Here is a 19,887-nt window from a genome sequence, read left to right as displayed (position 1 = left end):
CTTCTGTCTAGAATGCTGGTTCTTGGTTATCCAAGGATCCTTCCTTGTTTTGTGCATATACCCCTAACCTCTCTACTAAGAACCATCCAGAAAGATGAAGCCAAGAGGACCCAGCTCCATTTGCATCAAGTGTAAGAAGGACCCATGAGTGTCATGGGAGTGTCGGATCCAGCAGGGGTGTCCTTCTCCCTCAGCCTGGGTATTTCATAGGTGTCCCTCTGATTGCCACCCCGGGGTCCCTCTAGCTCCTACCATGTTATAAGAGCTGAGGGCACAGAGAACCGTGACCCTCACCCCACCCAAGGGGATGCCCAGGATCCCTTATTCTTTTGCCGTAGCTGTAACAATGGCCAGGGGTTCTGGCTAACATTAATACTTCCGCAGGAACCATGTCACAGCAGTTGCCGGTATATTTAAATCATTGCATTTCAGCATTTCCTAATACTGCACATGTGTGAATTATACCTCTTTAAGCCCAGTTGATGAACAAATCTACTCTGGCAAATGTTAAATGTTATAGATTTGAAACAGATTTATCTGGGTCTAATATTAAGATTAGCCACAGTTTGGGCTTTAGCCATAACATATGTCCCCAGAATACAAAATACATAACAATTTGCTTAGAATATGGATATAATTACAGAAACCTAGTTGTATGCCAGTCGTCGCTGCTCATACACCACCCATTGTTTTGTGGAGCAGCATGGTGAACGATGACTTACACAGTGGTCCTGAGTCACTCCAGAGCAAGCAAGATAAAAATATTTACTATGAAGGCCTGATAACCTGAGTCCAATCTCCAGAACCCAGTGGGGTGAGGAAACCCACCCCATAAGTTTCCTCTGATAGTTGGCACACACACACACACACACATGCACCCACGCACACACACACGCACGCACGCGGGGAGTAAATCAATTAATTCCTTAGAAGGTTCCCTTATGCATCCCCACCAATGGAGAGAGCCTGGGGGAAAGTTTCTGAAACAGCACAATTGGGGGTATAAATCTAGAGGATTTGATGTTAGCAGAAGGTGAAGTCTGGGGTGCTTCTGGAAGGGATGAGGACACATGCTGCAGATGCAAACACTCCAGCTGTGCCTTGTTCTGTGGACTACAGGTGCTTACCGTGGTCAGCAGAGGACATGGGAGCTTTGTAGTGTCCCATGCAAACACTGGAGGCAGTTGAGCCAAAGAAAGAGCTTTCTTTTGTCACCAGATCCTTGAAGCTGACAATACTGGGGTGTGTGTGTGTGTATGTCTATCTGTCTGTCTGTCTGCATTTTAAGGGGTCACCTGCCTGCTCAAAATGAGGGATATGGGCTGTAGAGAGAGCAGGGAGACACATTGAAATCCCTGCAGAGAGCCAGGGCCTGTGCTCATGGTGAGCTTAAGTGACATCGCTCTCAGCCTGGCTATTTCAGGAAGAGACTCATGAAAGTTGTCTCCTGACCACACATGCACCAAGGCACACATTTGCCTCAACCGTCTGCATTTTTTTTTTTAATTGAGGAGACTAAGGACTTGAAAAAGTGCCTGCAGCCCAAGCATACAGAGCCAAGTTCATCCACAAACCCTTGTCTGTAGAAGACCAGGTATAGCAGTACACACTTGCAATCCCTTTGCCAGGGAGTGGAAACAGGAGATTCTGTCTGGCCAGCCATCCCAACCAAATCACATTCGGGGTGAAAACTCAAGGCCATGGCTCAAAAGACAAGGAGAGGTTGAGGACACCACCAGAAACTGGCCTGTGTGCTACACATGCACACGTGACCTGCACGTTCACACGTACTCACAAATCAATACACCACAAAAATATTTTAAAGAAAAAGAGAACTTTTGTTTTAAAGAGTAACTGTAATCTGAGATGTTGGAAGCCCCCAGGATCATGTGACTGTCCATTGGACAGTAGCACTCCACACAAACTACCCCATGGCTTCCAGAAAGGCTGGGGTTAGGTTTTACAGCATAGAACTGTATCTTAGACCCAACACAAACCTCCAAGGTTCTGTCTGCAGGGACAGCTGGTTCTCTCAGTAGAAACATAGGACAGAAAACATAGGTAGCAGTAGGGACTTAGAAGGGCAAGGGACTGTACCCCTCCCCTGTGTCCTCAAGCTTAGCCAGCAAGCCTTGCCTAAGCTTGGGTCAGGACCATCTGCCCTTGGGACGCCACAGAGCCTGGTTTCAGAAGCAGAACAATAATGCTAATTAAAACGCCATGTTCTGGCCTACAGCAGACAACAGCTGGTTCCAAAATAAGACATCTTTTTAAAGGAACTGCTGCCCGCTGGCCTATGAGAAGGAGAACCAAGCTGGCCCTGGATCTGCCCCAAACTGTGTGCACTGAGCCACTGCTCTCCCCAGGGACCAGCTGAGATGTGCCTTCGAGAATGGCAGGGATGTAAAAACCTTTTTTGTCTTATTAATTTTACTTAGATAGTTGTTCATCATTTGTTTGATAGTTGGGTGTTTTGTTTTGTTTTTTGAGGGGTTGGTTTTTTGTTTGTTTGTTGTTTTGGTTTTGTTTGGGGTTTTTTTTTTTTTGTTTGTTTGCTTTTTTGGTTTTGTTTTCTTCTTGTTTTTTATTCATTTTACCATGTCTTGCACAGGCTTAGGCCAAAACCTTTTTCTGGAAAAATTGAGTGAAAATGCCACCCTCTTCTCTAGCTTTTCGGCCCAGTGATGCTCCTTTGGTCTCTCTTTGGGGTGCTCTAGACCCTGACAGCTTTGACTTCCAGCCTTGCCAAACTTAGTTCTTTGAGCTCACGGTTTCAGATGCAAGGTGCTGAGCTCTCTTCTGTCTGTGGGGAAGGGACTATCTCCTGGGATGTGTTAGGCAGGACCGGCAGAGGCAGACTCCTCTGCCCACATCAGCTGAGGGACTGACTTAGAATCCTTGGATCCCAGCATCTTTTGGGCTGATCTGACCTCAAGTGGCAAGGAAGCATGAACCTTTGACCAAGACAAAATCAAAATGCAGAGGTCGTGGTAAGGACGTGGTTGAGTTTGACCAAGGTTTCCGTTGGGTCTACAAATTGTGGTCCTACTAGAAGAACACCTGTGGCTGCTGAGCCTCATCAGCACCACTGTATGGTTTGGTTTTGTTTTGTTTTGTTTCCAGGGGGCAGGGCAAGCGGCATAGCATGTATTGTTTTGTTTTCTTGACTGGGTCTTCCCTAGACTGGCCTCCCAACTCAATAGGTACTTGGAGGGTGACCTTGAATTTCTGATCCTCCCAGGCGAGCCTACATCATATCACTCGAGCCATACCTCCAACCCACATCCACACTGCAGCGCCATGAGTTTGCTTTTCTTTTTTTTTTTTTTTTTTTTTTTTTTTTATTCCATGTAGTCCAGGGAATCTACCTCAGGCCAAGATGGAGAGTGGGTTGACCTGCACTAAACCCAGCCACTTCCTGAGAGATTCTGGCAGGAATGCACACCATGCTGGCAGGTGATGCCCATCCAGGGAGACTCTGAACTTGGCTTGAGCAGCCGCCCACCCCAAAGCTCTGTCCAAGCCCAGGGGTTCCCAGCCCAGGCCACTGTTGACCATTCATCCTTTTTCTCTACTTCTGAGAAAACCTTCCACAGCTAGTATACCAACCATGATGAGATGAAGGCCTGCAAACAAGGCCCACCCCCCACCATGCTGTTCACCATAGGGTGTGGCAGGCAGAACCCCCTGTAAACTGTAAAGCCTTGTCCCTTCTCTTGGGGGGGTTCATCTGAAGACTTAGAGGCTCAGAGCCCTCCTCCACCTGCATTATCTTAGCCCCCATGTTCCCTGGGAAAGGGTGGAGTCATAGGTAGCCTGCTACCGTGGGCTTGAGCGTCAGGCTCACCAGTGCTTGTAGCTGAGAGCTGGGTGAGACTGACTCCCCAACTCCCAGCTTCTGGGCTTCTTTCTCGTAGCCAGCATCTGTGTCCAGCCTCAACATGTGCGGCCTTCCCGTGGCTTTGTCTTGTCTTCTGGCTTGGCCGGACCTCTGAGTGAGGTTTTCTTCCTCTCCTAAAGGCAGCTGAGCTGCTACAGGCTTGCTCAGCAAAAGACAGCTCTTATACCACCTCTCAGGAGGTACATGTGAGTGAGAGTTGCCACAGAGTGGAACTTAGTGGCACTTAGACCAGACCCTGCCTTGCCACCACGGAACCTTGCCAGAAAAACTTCTCACAACTGCAAGCTGATGTTGCTGCCTCTTATACCAAAGATAAAGTCAGGAGTCATGGTATTCTGGGAGTACAGATGAAAAGCAGCCAGGTCTGACCCAGGGATTTCAGAGCAGCAGCATCCACACAGGCTTACCACAGCCAGCATACTGTCCTTTACACTGTGTAGTTAGATAGCATACCCTGCTCACAGGGATTGCTAATCTTGGGCTGTGCGTAAATCCCAAGCCCATCACTGGCCAAGTCTCTGGGGATTTGTGTTTTAGTCCCACCCTTAATCTGGTACCTAGTGTACACCTCAACTATATGCATAGGACTCCCCCATGTATCCTACTGTACTAGGTATACAGGTACTAGTACTAGGGTACCAAACTGTACTAGGGTGTCTCAGCAGTATCATTGGGACTCAAGTGTCTCCCAGCTGTGTGTCAGGAATCGGTGAATGCTTCAGCTATGAGCAGAAACTCTGGTACATATCTGAGCTGTATATGCGCACTGGTACACGCCCAGTTATGAGGATTTTGAAAGGTTCCCGAGTTTCATGCAGCTTCCTTTGAATGCATGAAGGCCGTCTACTCGCCAGTTCTCTTTCCTTTAGCCAGAGCAGAGACAGCAGGATGTCGCAGACCTCTGTCCTACCTGAGTCTTTTCCAGGTTGTACCTGGTGATGCTGGCTGCCAGCCTTCCTCTGGCCCCTTTCCCAGCTTGCCCTGTTACTAGAGAGCCTGGGGGTCTGGATCCTGTCTGCCCTATCAGGGTGGATTACCAAATGAGCAGTCTTTTGCCCCAGTCCCTTTCCTGAGCTATAAATAAGGCCCATGTTTATTTTCTTATGTTATTGAAATGAGCACTTGTGATTTGGGCCTCTTTTGACGAGTCCACAGAGCGTCCATCCGGTGCCTGGTAAGGGCCCTGGCTGGCTGGCTGCTGTCTGAAGCTATTTGGAGCCCTTTCCCTGTGTTTTGGATGTGGCTTAATTTCAATAGAAAAGGCTGTACGCAGTCCTGTATCTGCTGATTTTCAGGTTTCAGTTTTCTGCCAGCCTCACTGCCTGCTTAGAAGTGAAGTTGTGTTTCTCATTATGGGGATAACAGCCACAATTGAGGAAATTAAGGAAAATTGTGCATTGGTGGCAGAGCCCCTCTAGGATTTCCAATAGTCTCTCTCTGGTAGATCCTGTGGGACTCACCTTCATCTCCCTTTTGCCTGCTCTGTGCCAAGTACCCTGTCCTGGCGTTCTGGACACAGGCCCAGCAATTTCCCTCCTAACAGCCTTGATCTTGTCACCAGTTTGGTTTGATATCTTGACAACATGGCTAAGTATGGATTTCATTAACCCCATCTTCCCCAGTGCATGAAAGATCCAAGAACCAATGCCTTTCTCCCCTTCCCTGGCTCTGGCTTGGCAGTTATAAGGATGGATAGCTGCTATACACATAAAGATGTGTCTCTCAGCCTCATGCTGTCTGTGTGAATCTGGCGGCTGTGTACATGGACGCCTGGGTCAAAGGAGTGTCCTGAGCAAGGATCTCTCTCAAGAGGGTTTTGGTTTCTTTAGCTTTGGACAATGGACCAAAACTATCCCAGAGAACATGGCTAGGACCCAGCCTCATCCATTTGAAGTTAGGTTTATGGCCACATCCTATCACTTGTCAGTCACTAGACTAAGACCAGGTATCAGAGCACCATCCTTACCTCAGGACAGATCAGTGTGCGCTCACTGGAGACATCTTTTCCAATTGGCCCCAAAAGTCTGTTAAGAGAATTATATCAGTGAGGTTTAATTCACTTTTAGAGAAAGGACCAGGAGAAAGTAAATACTCATTCCTATGTTTTATTCTGTTAACTATTAATGATTCTCTTGATTAGCAAGAAAGAATAAATGAGAAAAGGAGGGAAGGGAGGAAGGAAAAGCCTACTGTGATGGATTCATTGAGTTGATAAATCTATATTGAGTTATTATGTGTAAGATTCCATTCTTGCTGGGAGGGCACTCCATTGAGCAAAACCACGTGCCTGCTAGCAGCAGGCCAAGAGTCTGAGATGATAGACAACCATGAAAGGGTAATTTCAGATGTCCATAGATACTATGGCAACTAGAAGGCAGAATGCTGGAGACAAGTATCGACCAAGGCACAGAAAAGTACCGTGTGAAGGGTAGCTAGAGAGGACGTTTAAGCAAATCTTTAAATCTTGAAAAGCTCCAAACCATGAACTTGAGAGAAGAGCTAGCCTAAGAACCAGTGTGTGGCCACTGCTTACACACAAAGGGAAAGACTGTGTGCCGGAAGGTGATTACAAGGAGATAAGCCAGGACCCGATGGTGTAAAGACCATGTAGGCCTAAAGGAGCCTGCATGTGTGTTATGCGTGTAAAGGAAAGATACTGGGAGAGATTAAGCAGAGGAATGACCAGTGTGCACGGCATTTTAAAATAAAGCATTTCAGCTACCGCGTGGAGAATAAATCACAGGGAGCAAGCACTGAAGAAGGAAGCCATGGTGCTGTCTTACTCTGAGTAAGAGCAAGCAGGGGCTGGAGAGGGATGGGAGCTTGAGTGGTGAGAACTTCAGCAGCCTGGAATCGCTACTGAATATACTGCCAAATCAAAGGAGGAGGTGAGAGAAATACAGGCTTACAGATAACTCCAAGATTTTTATCCTGAGCCAAGAAAGTGAAACTATTAGTGGAGAAAATGACAGACTGGACGAGTACTGAGAGGGAATGTCAAGAGTGTCCCTCTGGGGTTGGAGAGACAGCTCCTCAGTTAACAGCACTTACTGTGCAATCTTGACAACCAGAGTCAGGATATCTGCCACCAAATAGCAAGCCAGGTGTCCTGCAAATACCTGTAACTCCAATTTTAGGGGATCCATGCCTTGTTTTGGCCTCTGCATGTGCACAAATATGCACAACCCCCTACACACACACACACACACACACACACACACACACACACACACAGACAAATAATAAATAATATCTTTTCATCTTTGTTATGATGTCTATGAGAATCTAAGGGATGTTGTTATTTAAACAGTTGGATACCTGGCACTCAGAAGACACATTAGTATTAAAAATGTAAATGAGGAGCTAGAGAGGTGGCTCAGCAGTTAAGAGCACTGACTGCTCTTCCAGAGGTCTTGAGTTCAATTCCCAGCAACCACATGGTAGCTTAGAACCATCTGTAATGGGGTCTGATGCCCTCTTCTGGTGTGTGTCTGAAGACAGCTACCGTGTTCTCATATAAATAAAAATAAATAAATTTTTTAAAAAATGTAAAGGGTTTTAAAACTCTAGGACTAGATGAGGTTACTGAGAATCAGAGCTGCTAAGAAAGGGTCTCAGCACTCAGTCTGCTCCTTTGCTACCAGGTAGGTGAGAAAGGGAGACTGAGGGTTTGGTGATAGATTAGGAAGAAAAAGTGAGAAGTCTGTAAGGCAGGCTGAGATAAAGTACAAATACTTAAACATTTAAATATTTTTAAGAACACAGTTGCTAAGGCAACATTGGAAATGAAATACCAAAAATGTGACTGGATAGATAGCTCAATGGTTAAGAGCACTGACTACTCTTCTATAGGTCCTGAGTTCAATTCCCAGCAACCATATCTGTAATGAGATCTGATGCCCTCTTCTGGTGTGTCTAAAGATAATAATAGTGTGCTTATGTGCATAAAATAAATAAATCATATATATATGAATATATATATAATATATATGTACTCATTTTAAGGCAGAGAAAAAGGAAAAGGTAAATAATTAACAAATCAGACAATTAGAGACAAACAGAAATATGATTGATTTAAATGCAAACATACCTATAATTACATTAAATATAAATGACCTAAACACTATGAATAAATTACAGAGGTCATCAGCTAGTGCTGTGGCTTTACTAAGTTCTCTTGTCCTTGTGTAAAACCTTACCTCTGATGTACCAGTGTTGAAGTGGGTGAGTTCTAATTCTCTGGAGTTGCCATAAAGGCAAGTTCATCTTCCTTGGCCATGCCTCCTGCCATGTTATGAAGTTATAAGAAGGCCTTCACCAGAAGCCAAAAAGATGCCAGTCTCCAGAACTATAAGTTACGTACACCTCTGCCCTTTATAACTGATACAATCTGTGGTGGGTTTTTTTTTTTATAGCAACCAAAACAACAAGAACAATTAATTATACACTCTTGTCAGGAAAGTAAGATGCATTTAAGTTTAAAAAGTGGGAGCGAGCTGGGCGTGGTGGCGCACGTCGTCTTTAATCCCAGCACTCTGGAGGCAGAAACAGGCAGATTTCTGAGTTCGAGGCCAGCCTGGTCTACAAAGTGAGTTCCAGGACAGCCAGGGCTATACAGAGAAACCCTGTCTCAAAAAAAAAAAAAAAACCCAAAAAACAACAAAAAAGTGGGAGTGATTATATTTCTAGAGAGAAAGAGAAACATTTAATATTGCTAAAGAGTCAATTCATCAATATATCAATGTATGTAAGAAATAGCTGCTTCAAAATATATAAAGCAAAACCAGCTTTAAGAAAAACAGAACATGGGATTGTATAATACATCTCAACAACGTTAGTGATTAATGAAACAAGTTAATAGAAAGGTATAGATGACCTGAGCAACACTGTCAAACGCTGTGGTTTAATTGAATCTTCTACCGCAGCTGAGATACAATTCTCAAAATTGCATGTAAGCACACCCCAAATGTGTTACACCAAAAGGGAGCCTCAATAACTTTAGAGAAATTGAGAACATAAGAAATACATTCTTTGGGCCAATGAGATGGTTCCAGATAACAGTGCTTGCTGTCAAATCTGATGACCTGACTACGAGCCACATAATGGAAGAAGAGAACCAACTCCCACAAATTGTCCTTTGGCTGCCACACCCGTGCTGTGGTTTGCATGTATGAATATACACACACACACACAAATAATGAAATGCAACTTAATTTTTTATTTAAAAAAAAGAACTCCATCGTCTGAACACAGTGTAATTAAGTCAGAAATTGGTAATAAATATCTGAGAAGATCCCTAGCAGCTGGCGATTAAATAACCTATTTCTAAATAATATCTGGGTTGTTTTACACACACACACACACACACACAAAACAAACAAACATCTGAACTTGTTAAGATGGAAAGTACCAAGTATGTTCATGGCACCCCAAGAGGCAGACTTGCCTTGAGTTACTTAAACTAGAAAGGGAAGGTTGAAAGTGATCTGAGCTCCTACCTAAGAAGAGAAGGCAAAGCCCTGAGTGGGCAGAGCCGTTATCCATGTGCTAGAAAATGAGAACTTTACAAAACAAAGCTGTCCTATGTGAGAGTAAGCAAGGGCCTGGCTCTTCCGGAAGCAGAGGCATGATATGGGTGATAGGCATCAGAAAGCAAACCGTATTGGTCCAGGTTCTAAACTATTAAAGGGTCTCCAGTGCCATCAGGCAAATGGAAAATTAATAAAAGAGACCTAAGACAGGCATGTTTGTCCTGCCCACTATGTGAAGGAAGAAGGCACCACACCAGCCCATGACTGCTGTCACCTTGAGCTTGGACTCCCAGCCTCTATTATTGTGCAAAATCAATTGCTCTTGGTTATAAATTGCCTCACCTAAAGCATTTTGTGATGGCAACACGTGCAAGCTAAGAAAGAAATAGAAATAACTTCTGCCTTTCAGGCTCATTTCATTTAGTGAAAAGAATTGGTCACTAGAGTCCCATCAGTTGTGTGAGGCAGTAAATGACAAGGAGCGATTTCAGTCTCTTTTTCTATCCCAGACCTCAGGCTATGGCATGGATGCCACCCATGCTGGACACAAATCCTCTCCATTCTGTTCTTGCCATGCACGCCAGAGTCCTTCCCACCCAGAAGAGACACTGTAGACATCCCAGAGTCTACTAGGCTATCACCTACAGTTTACAAGTGAGAGTTGCAGCCCTATCCTGTGGTAGAGCTTCTCAGATTAGGGCTCCCACGGGGACAGCTGGACAGAACTGGGTTAGTCTGAGTCCTGATGATATGGACCAGGGAGAGAGTAGGAATGAGACATACCTAGAAGAAAGTGACATGGCGCTAAACTAGAGGCTGCCATACCGCTGGGACCCCTGAGACCCTCTAGGAAGGATCAACCACTTGTCCATGTGCATCCATCCCTGTTCCTTACCCACATGACACACATGAGCCACACTGCTTCTTATTAACTGAATTCTGCCCCACCCTGATGCCTGTTCACTCAAAGAAGAAGCCCTGATACACAACCACCGCACGCCACTGTGTTTACAGACAGCATCCATGAGGAGGCCATGAGGGAGGGTTCCTCTGTCGGCAAGAAAGAGAAGAGACAGCTAAGCCATGTCACTCCACGTGCCTGCACAGAGGACACACGAGGACACCAAGACAAGATAGCTATCTGCAAGCAAGGCAGAGGGAGACCACTCCAGCTCCATGAAGATCGAATGCCGCACCGTTGACCTTTATTCATCCCAGAATTAGAACATCATCTCATCATCAGATGAGACACTGGTGACAGTCCCCCAGGTTTGCTGTCCTGCCCTTAGCCACTTGGGTGGCAGCAAGCTCTTGCATGCATTGTGTCTACAACTTTTCACGGTGTCAAACCTTTGAACTCTTGGACTCTGTGGCTGCCTTGTAAGAGCGGGGAGCCATTTCTCTGCTCTATGAATTGGCCAGGGGAGTGCAGCAAAAGCATTTCCGTATCTAGCCTGCAGTGGCAGAGTAGAGGCCATCTTTAAGATCAACTCTGACCTTGGTTGACTATGACTTCCTGACTTGTCCTCTTTCCTCAGGACAAAACTCTCCGTGTGAATCCATGTTAGAGGGGAGATGTGGGCTGTTTTTGCACCCCAATCTTGCCCCATCCTCTCCACTGCCTTTCTGTCTGTCCATCTGTCTGTCTGTCTGCCTCTCTGTCTCCCCATTTTTCTTTCATTCTGTGGTATATGTGGGTCTATGACTTTTCCCAGGGAGCTTGGCAATAATAGCGATATATCTGAGAAGAGAGGGGGAGGGGACTTATGAAAAACTGAAAGACATCCCAGAAGACATGGCAACAACACTGCAATACCCTCTCCCCCCCCACACACACACACACCAATCCTGGAACATCTAAGAGCCATGTCCTGAAGGGCTACAGGGGGATCCCACGAAGGACCACAGAGGGTTTGCTCCCCACCAGCCAAGGCAACACCTTAACACATGGTGTGCACATGGCCATAAACCCAAAGCTCTGTGTGCAAGCTTGCCCTTCCTCAAGCCTGTTGGTCTATGTTGAGCTAAAAAGAAAAAAAAATCTGTTTGGAATCACACGGAATTCCTGGGAAAAATTCAACTCTTACACCCCATTGTCTTCTGGCGCCGGCTTACATCTTCTCGCCATGAACACGTAGAGGGTCTGTAGTCAGCCCTATTTTGGGGAGCTGGCTATTTGTGCTATTTGTGGAGGGTCCATTGTTCCATAGCTGCTGAGCATGCAAATCTGGGCCACGGGAGGATGAGCTCCGCCCCCAGCCCCCTCTTCACTCTCTACAGCACAGCAAGCATTCTGCCGTCTGGGGACCAACCCACTCATGGTGGCCACGGTTGGCAGGATTTCTTATAGCAAGGCAGGGGGCACAGGGTAAAACAGCTTTGGCTGGGCTTGGCACCAAGACAGGAAAAAAGTTTCTACAGAGTGGAGGGTGTGAGGCACCAGGGTTATCTAAGGCAGACTGAAACATGGGATTTGAGCGCAAGACTAAGTGGAGAGGTTCTGAGAGGAACGCTGGCGTGCAGTGTGCACTATTGTGAGGAGCTAGCCTTGGGATGGCTTGACCCCAGGAAGGACAAATAATGGGGACAGATTCCCTGTCACATTATAGCTCTTCACAGATGCTCAGGAATCTGGAGGAACCCAGCAGGGTTCATCTTCAAGCTGGGGCTCTTGAGTTCACTCCAAGTTGCTCTCAGTCTTTCGTGTTTATCTACCTGTTCATCTATCTATCTATCTATCTATCTATCTGTCTGTCTGTCTGTCTGTCTGTCTGTCTGTCTGTCTGTCTTACCCTCCTTCTCTCCATGCCCCATCTCTCCAGAGTCTCATGAGGTCCAGCTGGCCTTAAATTTGCTTTATAGTTAAAGATGACCTTGAACTTGCAGTCCTCCTGCCTCTGCCACCTGAGTGCCTGCTGGGGTAACAGGCATATGTTATCATGTCTGCTTTATGCAGTGTTGGGGATGAACCCCAGGGCTTCATACATGCCAGGGAAGCACTCCACCAACGGAGCTACACCCCCAGTCCATGCTGGTTCTCTCTAAAGTGGGTACTGACTCTCCTCTGACCTTCCTCCCAACCCTGAACCATACTTCCAAATCTCATCTCACATTCTCAGAACCTGTTCTCTAGTGTGAGCACATCCTGGGTCCGGAAACTATTGTGTGTGGGCTATGCACAGATAAGAGCTGTTGCCACAGGGCTTTGAGTCAGTATGGTGCTGCACATAGCTTCCAAGGAGCGGATGTCCTGGGCTGGGTACTGAGTGGAGTTCCACAGAGACCTTGGCTGCAGGAAATGCACAGGATCAGTGGGAGACAAAGAGATCAAGGGGGTGACAGAGGCATTCTTGGCAGATGGATAGCAAGCCTAATGATGGTGACAATGAAAAGTCTGATAGTTTGAGGGACAGTGAGCTGTGCTTGGTGGCCAGACGGGGTTGGAGCCATAGTCAACAACAGTTTCTCCCTCCCTTGAAAGTAGAGTCTGTCCCGTCATGGTCTCAGGTGCCTTGTCAGCAGATTCAACAGAGAGACAAACATTAAAGAAGGTGCGCCTCTCTACTGGGCACGTGCTAACTTCAACTTATCCTTACCTCACAGACAGTACAGTTAAACACTGTGTGCCTGGAGTTCTCACTGTATTGATCGCTAAGGATAGCGAGATGATCAAAGTAGATTGGGAGGGGCTACACCATTGTGTAGGAGAGACTCAGGCATCTTGGATATGGGTACCTAGAGATCCTGAAGGCAATCTCCCATGACTACTGAGGGATGGCTGTCCTGAGAAGCACAGGTCTCTGGAATGGACTTCCTCCAGAGATGCATGACCCAGCCAGCTTCTCCCACAGACAGACTTCCCTGGAGAAACAGCTCTTGTCTGGACTCTGAGATTCAGAAGTGCTTAGCTCCCAAGGAAGAAGCAGAGATGGGGGTAGAGACAGTAGCTCACTGTTAACATACACATGTGGCGTTCCTGCCCTGCCTCAGTTCCTGTCCTATGATTTGGGGTAAGAGTCTAAAAGCTATAGCAACCCCGAGACCTAATGTGTGCCAACTGTCATTGTCTAGAGTTTGTTTACAGATCTACCTGGAATGTATCTGTGCTACACAGAATTCCCTCCTCCCGGGCAGCAAGTCTGAGGTGTCTCTGAGAGAGTGTTCAGCTGGTTGGAAATGAAAGGATAAGAAGGTGAACAGCCACCATTCTTCATAACCCCTTGCACATATATGGCCCATGCATGCATTCATTTCATGCACGCATAACCCATGCTTGCATCTCATGCATGTATAGCTCATGCAAACACCTCACCATTTAACCCTCCCCACACTAGGTAGACTAGACAGGGACAGGGTGTCTTCTTGTACCTTGAACCCTGTTCCTCACACTAGGTGCTCTGAGACCCAGTGCCTCTTTCTGAGGCACCTCCTGCAGCCCCTGTCTGTGTCATCCTTTGTCCTTGCAGCCTGGCTTTCAGACTCATTGGTCCATTTTTTTTTTTTTTTTTTTCTGATGGCTGCTGGTGGAGCCTTTCTGGCACAGTTTAGGCACAGAAGCCCCACCCACAATCTGCCCCACAAGCATAAGCCCCCCTATACCATCCAGCTCGCATGCTACTCCATAGTTGAAGGGGGGGTGTCCCACACCCTGTCAGATCATGCACCCCCTCTTTGTGCTGGAGGGTTGGCTGGCCACCTGTTGTTAATCTAGCCTGATAACCCATCCTGCGCTGTGTCAGCAGTTCAAAAGGGCACTGTTAGTATTTTTTTGCCGACTTCAATTAACATGAGATTTCAGAGGTCTCTCTGATCACGTTTCATCTGTCATAAGTCAGGAACAAAACAGACAGACTCCAGTCGAGAGGAGGAAGGAGTTTATTGCAAACAACAACAACCAAACAGACAGTCTTGGCTGCACCCGACAAAGGGGTGCTGGGAGTGTCAGCTGCCTCTGCCTTGCCTTCTGCCCACCTCAGCCCCTCAGCTCCTCAGCTCCCTTCTTCTCACATTCCTCCTCTCTCCAAAAGATGTAAGTGCAATAACTTACTTTAAAAGAAAAGAATGTTTCTTTTTTTAATATTTTGCTATAATGTAGTTACATGGTGGTATAGGCAGTAAAACTTTATGGAACAGACCTCAATTATTTTTTTTTACATTTTTTCTGAAATTTTAATGTATTTTAATATATATATTTATATATTTGAATGTTCCACCCCAGGCCATTAAGCTAAGAGAAAAGTTGCATTTATACAGGGTTAAACTATCTTACAAGAACAGCCAGTATTTGAGGTTCACGTTCCATCTCTCGATCAGCTTCTCTCTCTCTCTCTCTCTCTTTCTGACCACTGCACACCCAAACAGGTTATTAGACACTGAAAACAGTCCTCCAAAATCAGTAGTATACAGGCCTAGCTCTATGTGTAAGTGAAGGGGGAAGGAAGGAGGGGGAGGGGGAGAGATGGCATCCTTGCAGCAAAGTGGGGTTGGGGGAAAGAAATGGAAGCCTGCCCCGGTTTGAAATGGTAAGGTTATGAATTAGCATCCTGGGGGAGGGTGGCAGATTGCCTGCCTCTCTCCCTCTGCTGGGTCTGTTCGTCTCTGTAGCTGACAGTCAGGGTCATTCCTATTGACCTTTAACCTCGGGTTTCTCTGAGTCCCTAGCGATGTTCTGCTCAAGGATGGCCCAGAGGGCAATTGACTGAGTAAAGGAGAGGTGGTTTCTATGGGATCCTTTCTGTCTGCTGGGGGACATGGGGCATTGGAACTGTGTCCAACATGAGCCTGGCAGCGTGTGCCGGGGAACCCAGAGCTGTGCCTCTTTGCCTAAATCCCCACTCATCCTGTTCCTCAAAGGTGGAGATGTGGTTGTGAGAACTGAAAATGGGGAAGAAACAACTCAAAGAAAAACTTGGAAGAGTGCCTGTCTGCCCCAGGACCTTGGCCCTGTGCTGTGAAGGGGCTCCTGGATAGATGGGCTGGACTGGGCATAACCACTCTCTGTGGCACAGCCGGGCTGGCAGGACTAAGCGTGGCCACTTGCTGTGCTGTCAGGCAAGGCCGGCCTCAGCTCAGTCAGTTTCCTCATCGAGCAGTGACCGCTGGCAGGAAGTCCTCTCTCCTCATCTGCCTCTCTGTCTCTTTAGGAAGCCAGGTTGCCATGATAGGTTTTATTACTTGCTTAGCATCCGAGGAGCTAAGACAGACCCACTGGAGACGACAGAACCGCAAACTGGGAAGCTGAGGAGGTCTGAGACATGGTGGGGGGAGGGGGCAGTGGGAGCTCAGGACATCTCCAGCTGCCCCAGGAATCAACTGAGGCCAAGGCACCTCCAGAACAGCCTCGGTAGAAACGGCTTCATCTGGAGGGACGGTGGAAAGCATGCCAACTCTTGGCTATGCTGGAAACAAAGGGGTATTTCTATATATTCTTGCCATTCTGAAGCTTCTGGGTTGGAATTTTCCTGACTTGCATCTAGCTTGGCCAAAAATAAAACTCAGAGCAGTTAAACGTCTCTCCCTTCCGGAAGAATCTACTAAAAGCCCTCTGTCCTCTTTTCTTCCCCAGCTGCCCTGGCTCTCACTCTCTGTACTGATTGTCTAGGTATGGAATTCTTTTCCGACATGCCCTTCCCTGGCCATAACAGCCGTGAAAGAAGGACCCCAAGGTGTTGCTTCTGGCCTTAAGTCCTTCCTTCTCTTGATAGATTCTGAGGAAGTGAGTTAGTTCTGGAGAACTTGTAAGACAGACCCAGATTCCCCAAAGATCTGAAGCATTAAAGCCAAGCCACCAGGACCCCTGAATTCAGTACCCAAGACCTTCTTTGTGTCCCTAAGATCTTTTCGAGAACTAAAGTTTCTGAAGAGGTCTGACTCTTGCTAGGAGTGGCAGACCCATCCCAGAGTCTGCATTCTATGGAGGGTTCAGTCTGTCTGCATTCCAGAGCAGATGAGGGCACACAGCAGGAAGTCATGCTTCCCTCTTACCCACTGAGACCTAGGTCAGATCCAAGGCAGGGGTCCTCGTCCTCAGCCCAACTTGAGAGGCCATTCGGAGAGCTGAACCTTGGGCCTAGTGAGCCAAGCCCACCTGATGGACAATAGTCAAGGCAGAAGGTAGAAAAGGCAAGAGTGTCTCCTGGGGAAAAGGCCACCTGCTTGAGGGACCTACCTCAAGGGTGGTTCTGTGCTCAGGTGAGGGCCGGGGCCACTTCAAGTCCTAGTTCCTAGCTCCAGGTCAAGTCAGGTAGACAGGGAGCCCCTTCCTTCAGATAGTGGACTGGCTTCAGGAGGACTTCCCGCCATGGAGAGTGGACCTGGTGGGGTCTGATGGGAGCCTTTCCTGAGGCCAGCTGAGGCAGAGATCATGGCCCCTGGGGGAGAAGTAAGGATAGGATCTCTAAGAGAGTGTGTAGGATAACTGAAAAGCGGTTCTCCTTTTAGCCTAGAGGGGCACCAGTCTCCACCTACCCTGCACGGAAAGCTTCAACAGATGAGATGCTGTGGTGGGGTGGTGGGTGGACATGGTTAGTCTGAGCATAGAAAGGCCACCAGGAGGCTGCTGAGCTGGTCACGTGTCCTCCGCCCCTGATTCCTTCAGCCACAGGCAGCCCTGTGCTCTAGCTTATGTCTTCCAAGGTGTGAATTCTTCCAGCCCAGCCAGCCCCAGTGAGTGACCAGGAGGGAGAGGATAAATATCTCAACTCCTCCCAGAGGTGCCCTGAGGAGGCGCCAGTGCAGACCAAAGGACCTCTCCGCCACAGAAGACACCAGGTTCAGCCCGCTGGATCATCCCCATGGCCATCATTCTGAGAGCTTCTCTGGCTCCCAGTGTCCATGTGTGGTGGTAATAATGGGAGAAAAAAAAAAAACCTATGTTCTTGCCTCCCTTCACACCTGGCACATCACCTTCACAGTGTCAACCAATACCACCTGCAGGAGCAAAGGCTGGCCCACGTCCCCATGGGGCTTATGGGTGGACAGCAGCAGAGTCCTTTCAGCTCTGACCCCTCCTCTCATCTCCCACATCTTCCAGGCACATCCATCACAGGGGACAGTGAAGCTACAGTCACAGGGCTCATGGGATGAGTGGATGACCAGATGCCTTCGATACGGAAAGTGGGGTTCTATGTTTTCAAGGAGCAAAGAGGATCGGGAGCTGACCCTGCACGGAAGCTTGGTTCTAAGACACACAGCCACAGGCCCAGCGACCAGGATACCCCACAGGAGAAAGGAAGGTTAGGCAAGGCTGAACTGTTGAAGCTGGTAGATCTGGAAGGGGGCCTGACTTTGACTCAAGTCAAACGGAAGGGGTGGAAGAACACGAAGAAAGACAGGGCCTCAGCTTACATGATGCAAAGGTACGCACAGAGCCGCCTGCCTCTCTCCACTGCCTTTGGCAGGGAGCAGGGGTCATGACCTCAGAGCCAGGGAGGGACAAGAGCCTACCATCACCTCCTCCCTCCCAGCAGTCCCTGGGGCCTCAGACTTGGGGTGGCTGAAAGTGCTGAGGGCCAGGCCCCTGGGCCAGGCCGGGTTCCTAAGAGGAGAGTCAAGTGGGAAGCTGGGGGCCTGGAAAGCAGGGACATGGCCAGGGCCCCAGGGAGGGGGATGACATCAGGAGTTGCAGGAGGGGTTCTGTCATGTGGCCCAAGAGATGGCTGCACTGTGCTCCTTGGCCTTCATGCGCAAGGCAGCGATGCTTGAGGTCTTGCGGTCTGGCTCGCCGTTCATCTCGTAGCCATTGAGGCCCGGACTGATGCCAGCTGCTCCAAACAGGCTGCCCATGTGTGTCTGGCCCACGTGACTGCCAGCTCCAGAGACACTCAAGAAGTCGGAGACGCTGCTGGCCCCGGAGCCAGGAGGGTGAGCGTGAGGGGACATACAGGCTGGTACCGGGTCACAGGGGACCACACAGGCTGGCACTGGCGAGGCAGCCCCATTGTTGCCAATCCAGGATGGGTTCTGAATCTGGGGACAGTGAAGGGAGAGATGTCATAGGCCAGCTGGGAGGGCAGTGGTATAGAAGGGGCTCTCCCCTCTTTCCAGCTGCCCAACATTACAACAAAACCACGCTTAGGTGTCTAACATTAAGGATGCCCAGGGACCATTGGAGGTGAATTTACATTTTAGAATTTCAATTTCCAAGATAGATCCATACCTGATATTCAATAGCAAGGATTGTGTTTCGAACTGCCTTAGGGTCCAGGCAATGCACTGCTCTGGATTAACCTGAGAGCATCTTTTTTTGAGGGGGCGGGCACAGGCTCTGGGCTTGCAGGTTGGGGTAATGTGGGGAGCAGTGTGGGGAGCAGGCTAAGGCTCCAAGATAAAAAAAAACCCTTAGCAGAACCCAATAATTCAGCAATGAAAAAGTGGCCCCAGCCCCGAGGTGGGGCTCAGTTACACATCTTCTCTTCCACCGTTGTTCTTTTTCTCTTCCCAGCTCCCACTGTATCCTCTGCTCTCTAAGCATCCCCAAGGAGGAGAATCTGGGGTGCCTAGTCCCCTTTGAAGAAAGGACTTGGTCCTATCATCTATACACTCTAGACTCTCAGTTGTTTCAGACAGGATTCTCCCAGCCTGCCTACCCCTAAGGTGGCAAGAGCTCAAGGAGGCCTTGAGAACCACTAGGTGGGCACCGACCAACCGGATCCTAAAGGCCACAGGAACTTGTAACGCTCCCAGGAATTGTCTGCAGACTGACCCTGTGCTATTCCTGGCCCCAGCATGCCCCAGAGTGGAAACAATGTGACCACCACCCCTTCTTAAATGATCTAGACCCAAGTCTGTGGGGCAGGTGGGAGAGACGGGCCAATGTCTCTTGCTGGTTTCCTCCCTCTAGCTCTGAGCTCACATGGCAGCCATCAAAGGCAAAGAGCGAGAGCTGGAGGTTGGCCCTGGGAAGACAGAGGGAGAGGGGAAGTCAGGCATTAAAGAATGTGACTAGAGGTGAAGCTGATGAAGTAGACACCCCTCGTTCCTCAGGTTCACAGCGAGGTCTGACCCTCTGACCCTCAAATCCTGGGAGAGGTGGAGGAGGTACAGAGCTGCCCGGGGTCAGGGGTGGGATGAGCAGGGCTGTTTGATAGCATCGCAGCCGTGCGCACTGGTGGGACTGGCAGCTGGAAAGGCTCAGGACTTAGAGGACGCTTAGGCAGAGGTAGATCATGAGAGAGGTGCAAGGGATGCACGCTCAGACAAGATCACATCTGTCCAGATGCCCTGGGTACCTGACATCACTCACGACACTCCTTGCCCTCGCTGATGGACAGGAGGGAAGTTGCTGGAAAAAGGAAGGGAGACAGCAGGCAGATACCTGACTATCAAGCTCATGCAGCTGCCTTCCAGGGACTATAACCCTAGACCCTACAACAATGTTATAGAAGAGCTGAAGTGGAGGCTTACCTCATGTCCAGTTCACACACAAAGAAGCTGAGCCTTAAGAGCTGGAGACAC

General features: G+C 48.3%; 1 protein-coding gene across 2 annotated transcripts in view; it reads right to left on the bottom strand.

Annotated features, from left to right (window-relative positions):
- Positions 1-14,289: 14,289 nt before the first annotated feature.
- Alx4 (aristaless-like homeobox 4) overlaps positions 14,290-19,887 on the bottom strand; it is a 38,908-nt gene continuing 33,310 nt past the window's right edge. The window contains exons 4-5 of one of the 2 annotated variants that reach the window (XR_374395.2): positions 16,900-18,399; positions 14,290-16,802 (exon numbers count right to left, since the gene is read on the bottom strand). Coding sequence is in view for 1 of the 2 variants with exons in the window: in NM_007442.3 (NP_031468.1) it covers positions 18,070-18,399 (330 nt within the window). In the remaining variant the exon portion in view is untranslated. Of the gene's footprint in view, positions 18,400-19,887 lie in introns of both variants that reach the window. The other variant, NM_007442.3, reaches the window with a different exon arrangement.

This window comes from Mus musculus, chromosome 2 (genome assembly GCF_000001635.26).
Source record: "Mus musculus strain C57BL/6J chromosome 2, GRCm38.p6 C57BL/6J".
Lineage (NCBI taxonomy): Eukaryota > Metazoa > Chordata > Mammalia > Rodentia > Muridae > Mus > Mus musculus.
This window is presented reverse-complemented; position numbering and strand designations above follow the sequence as displayed.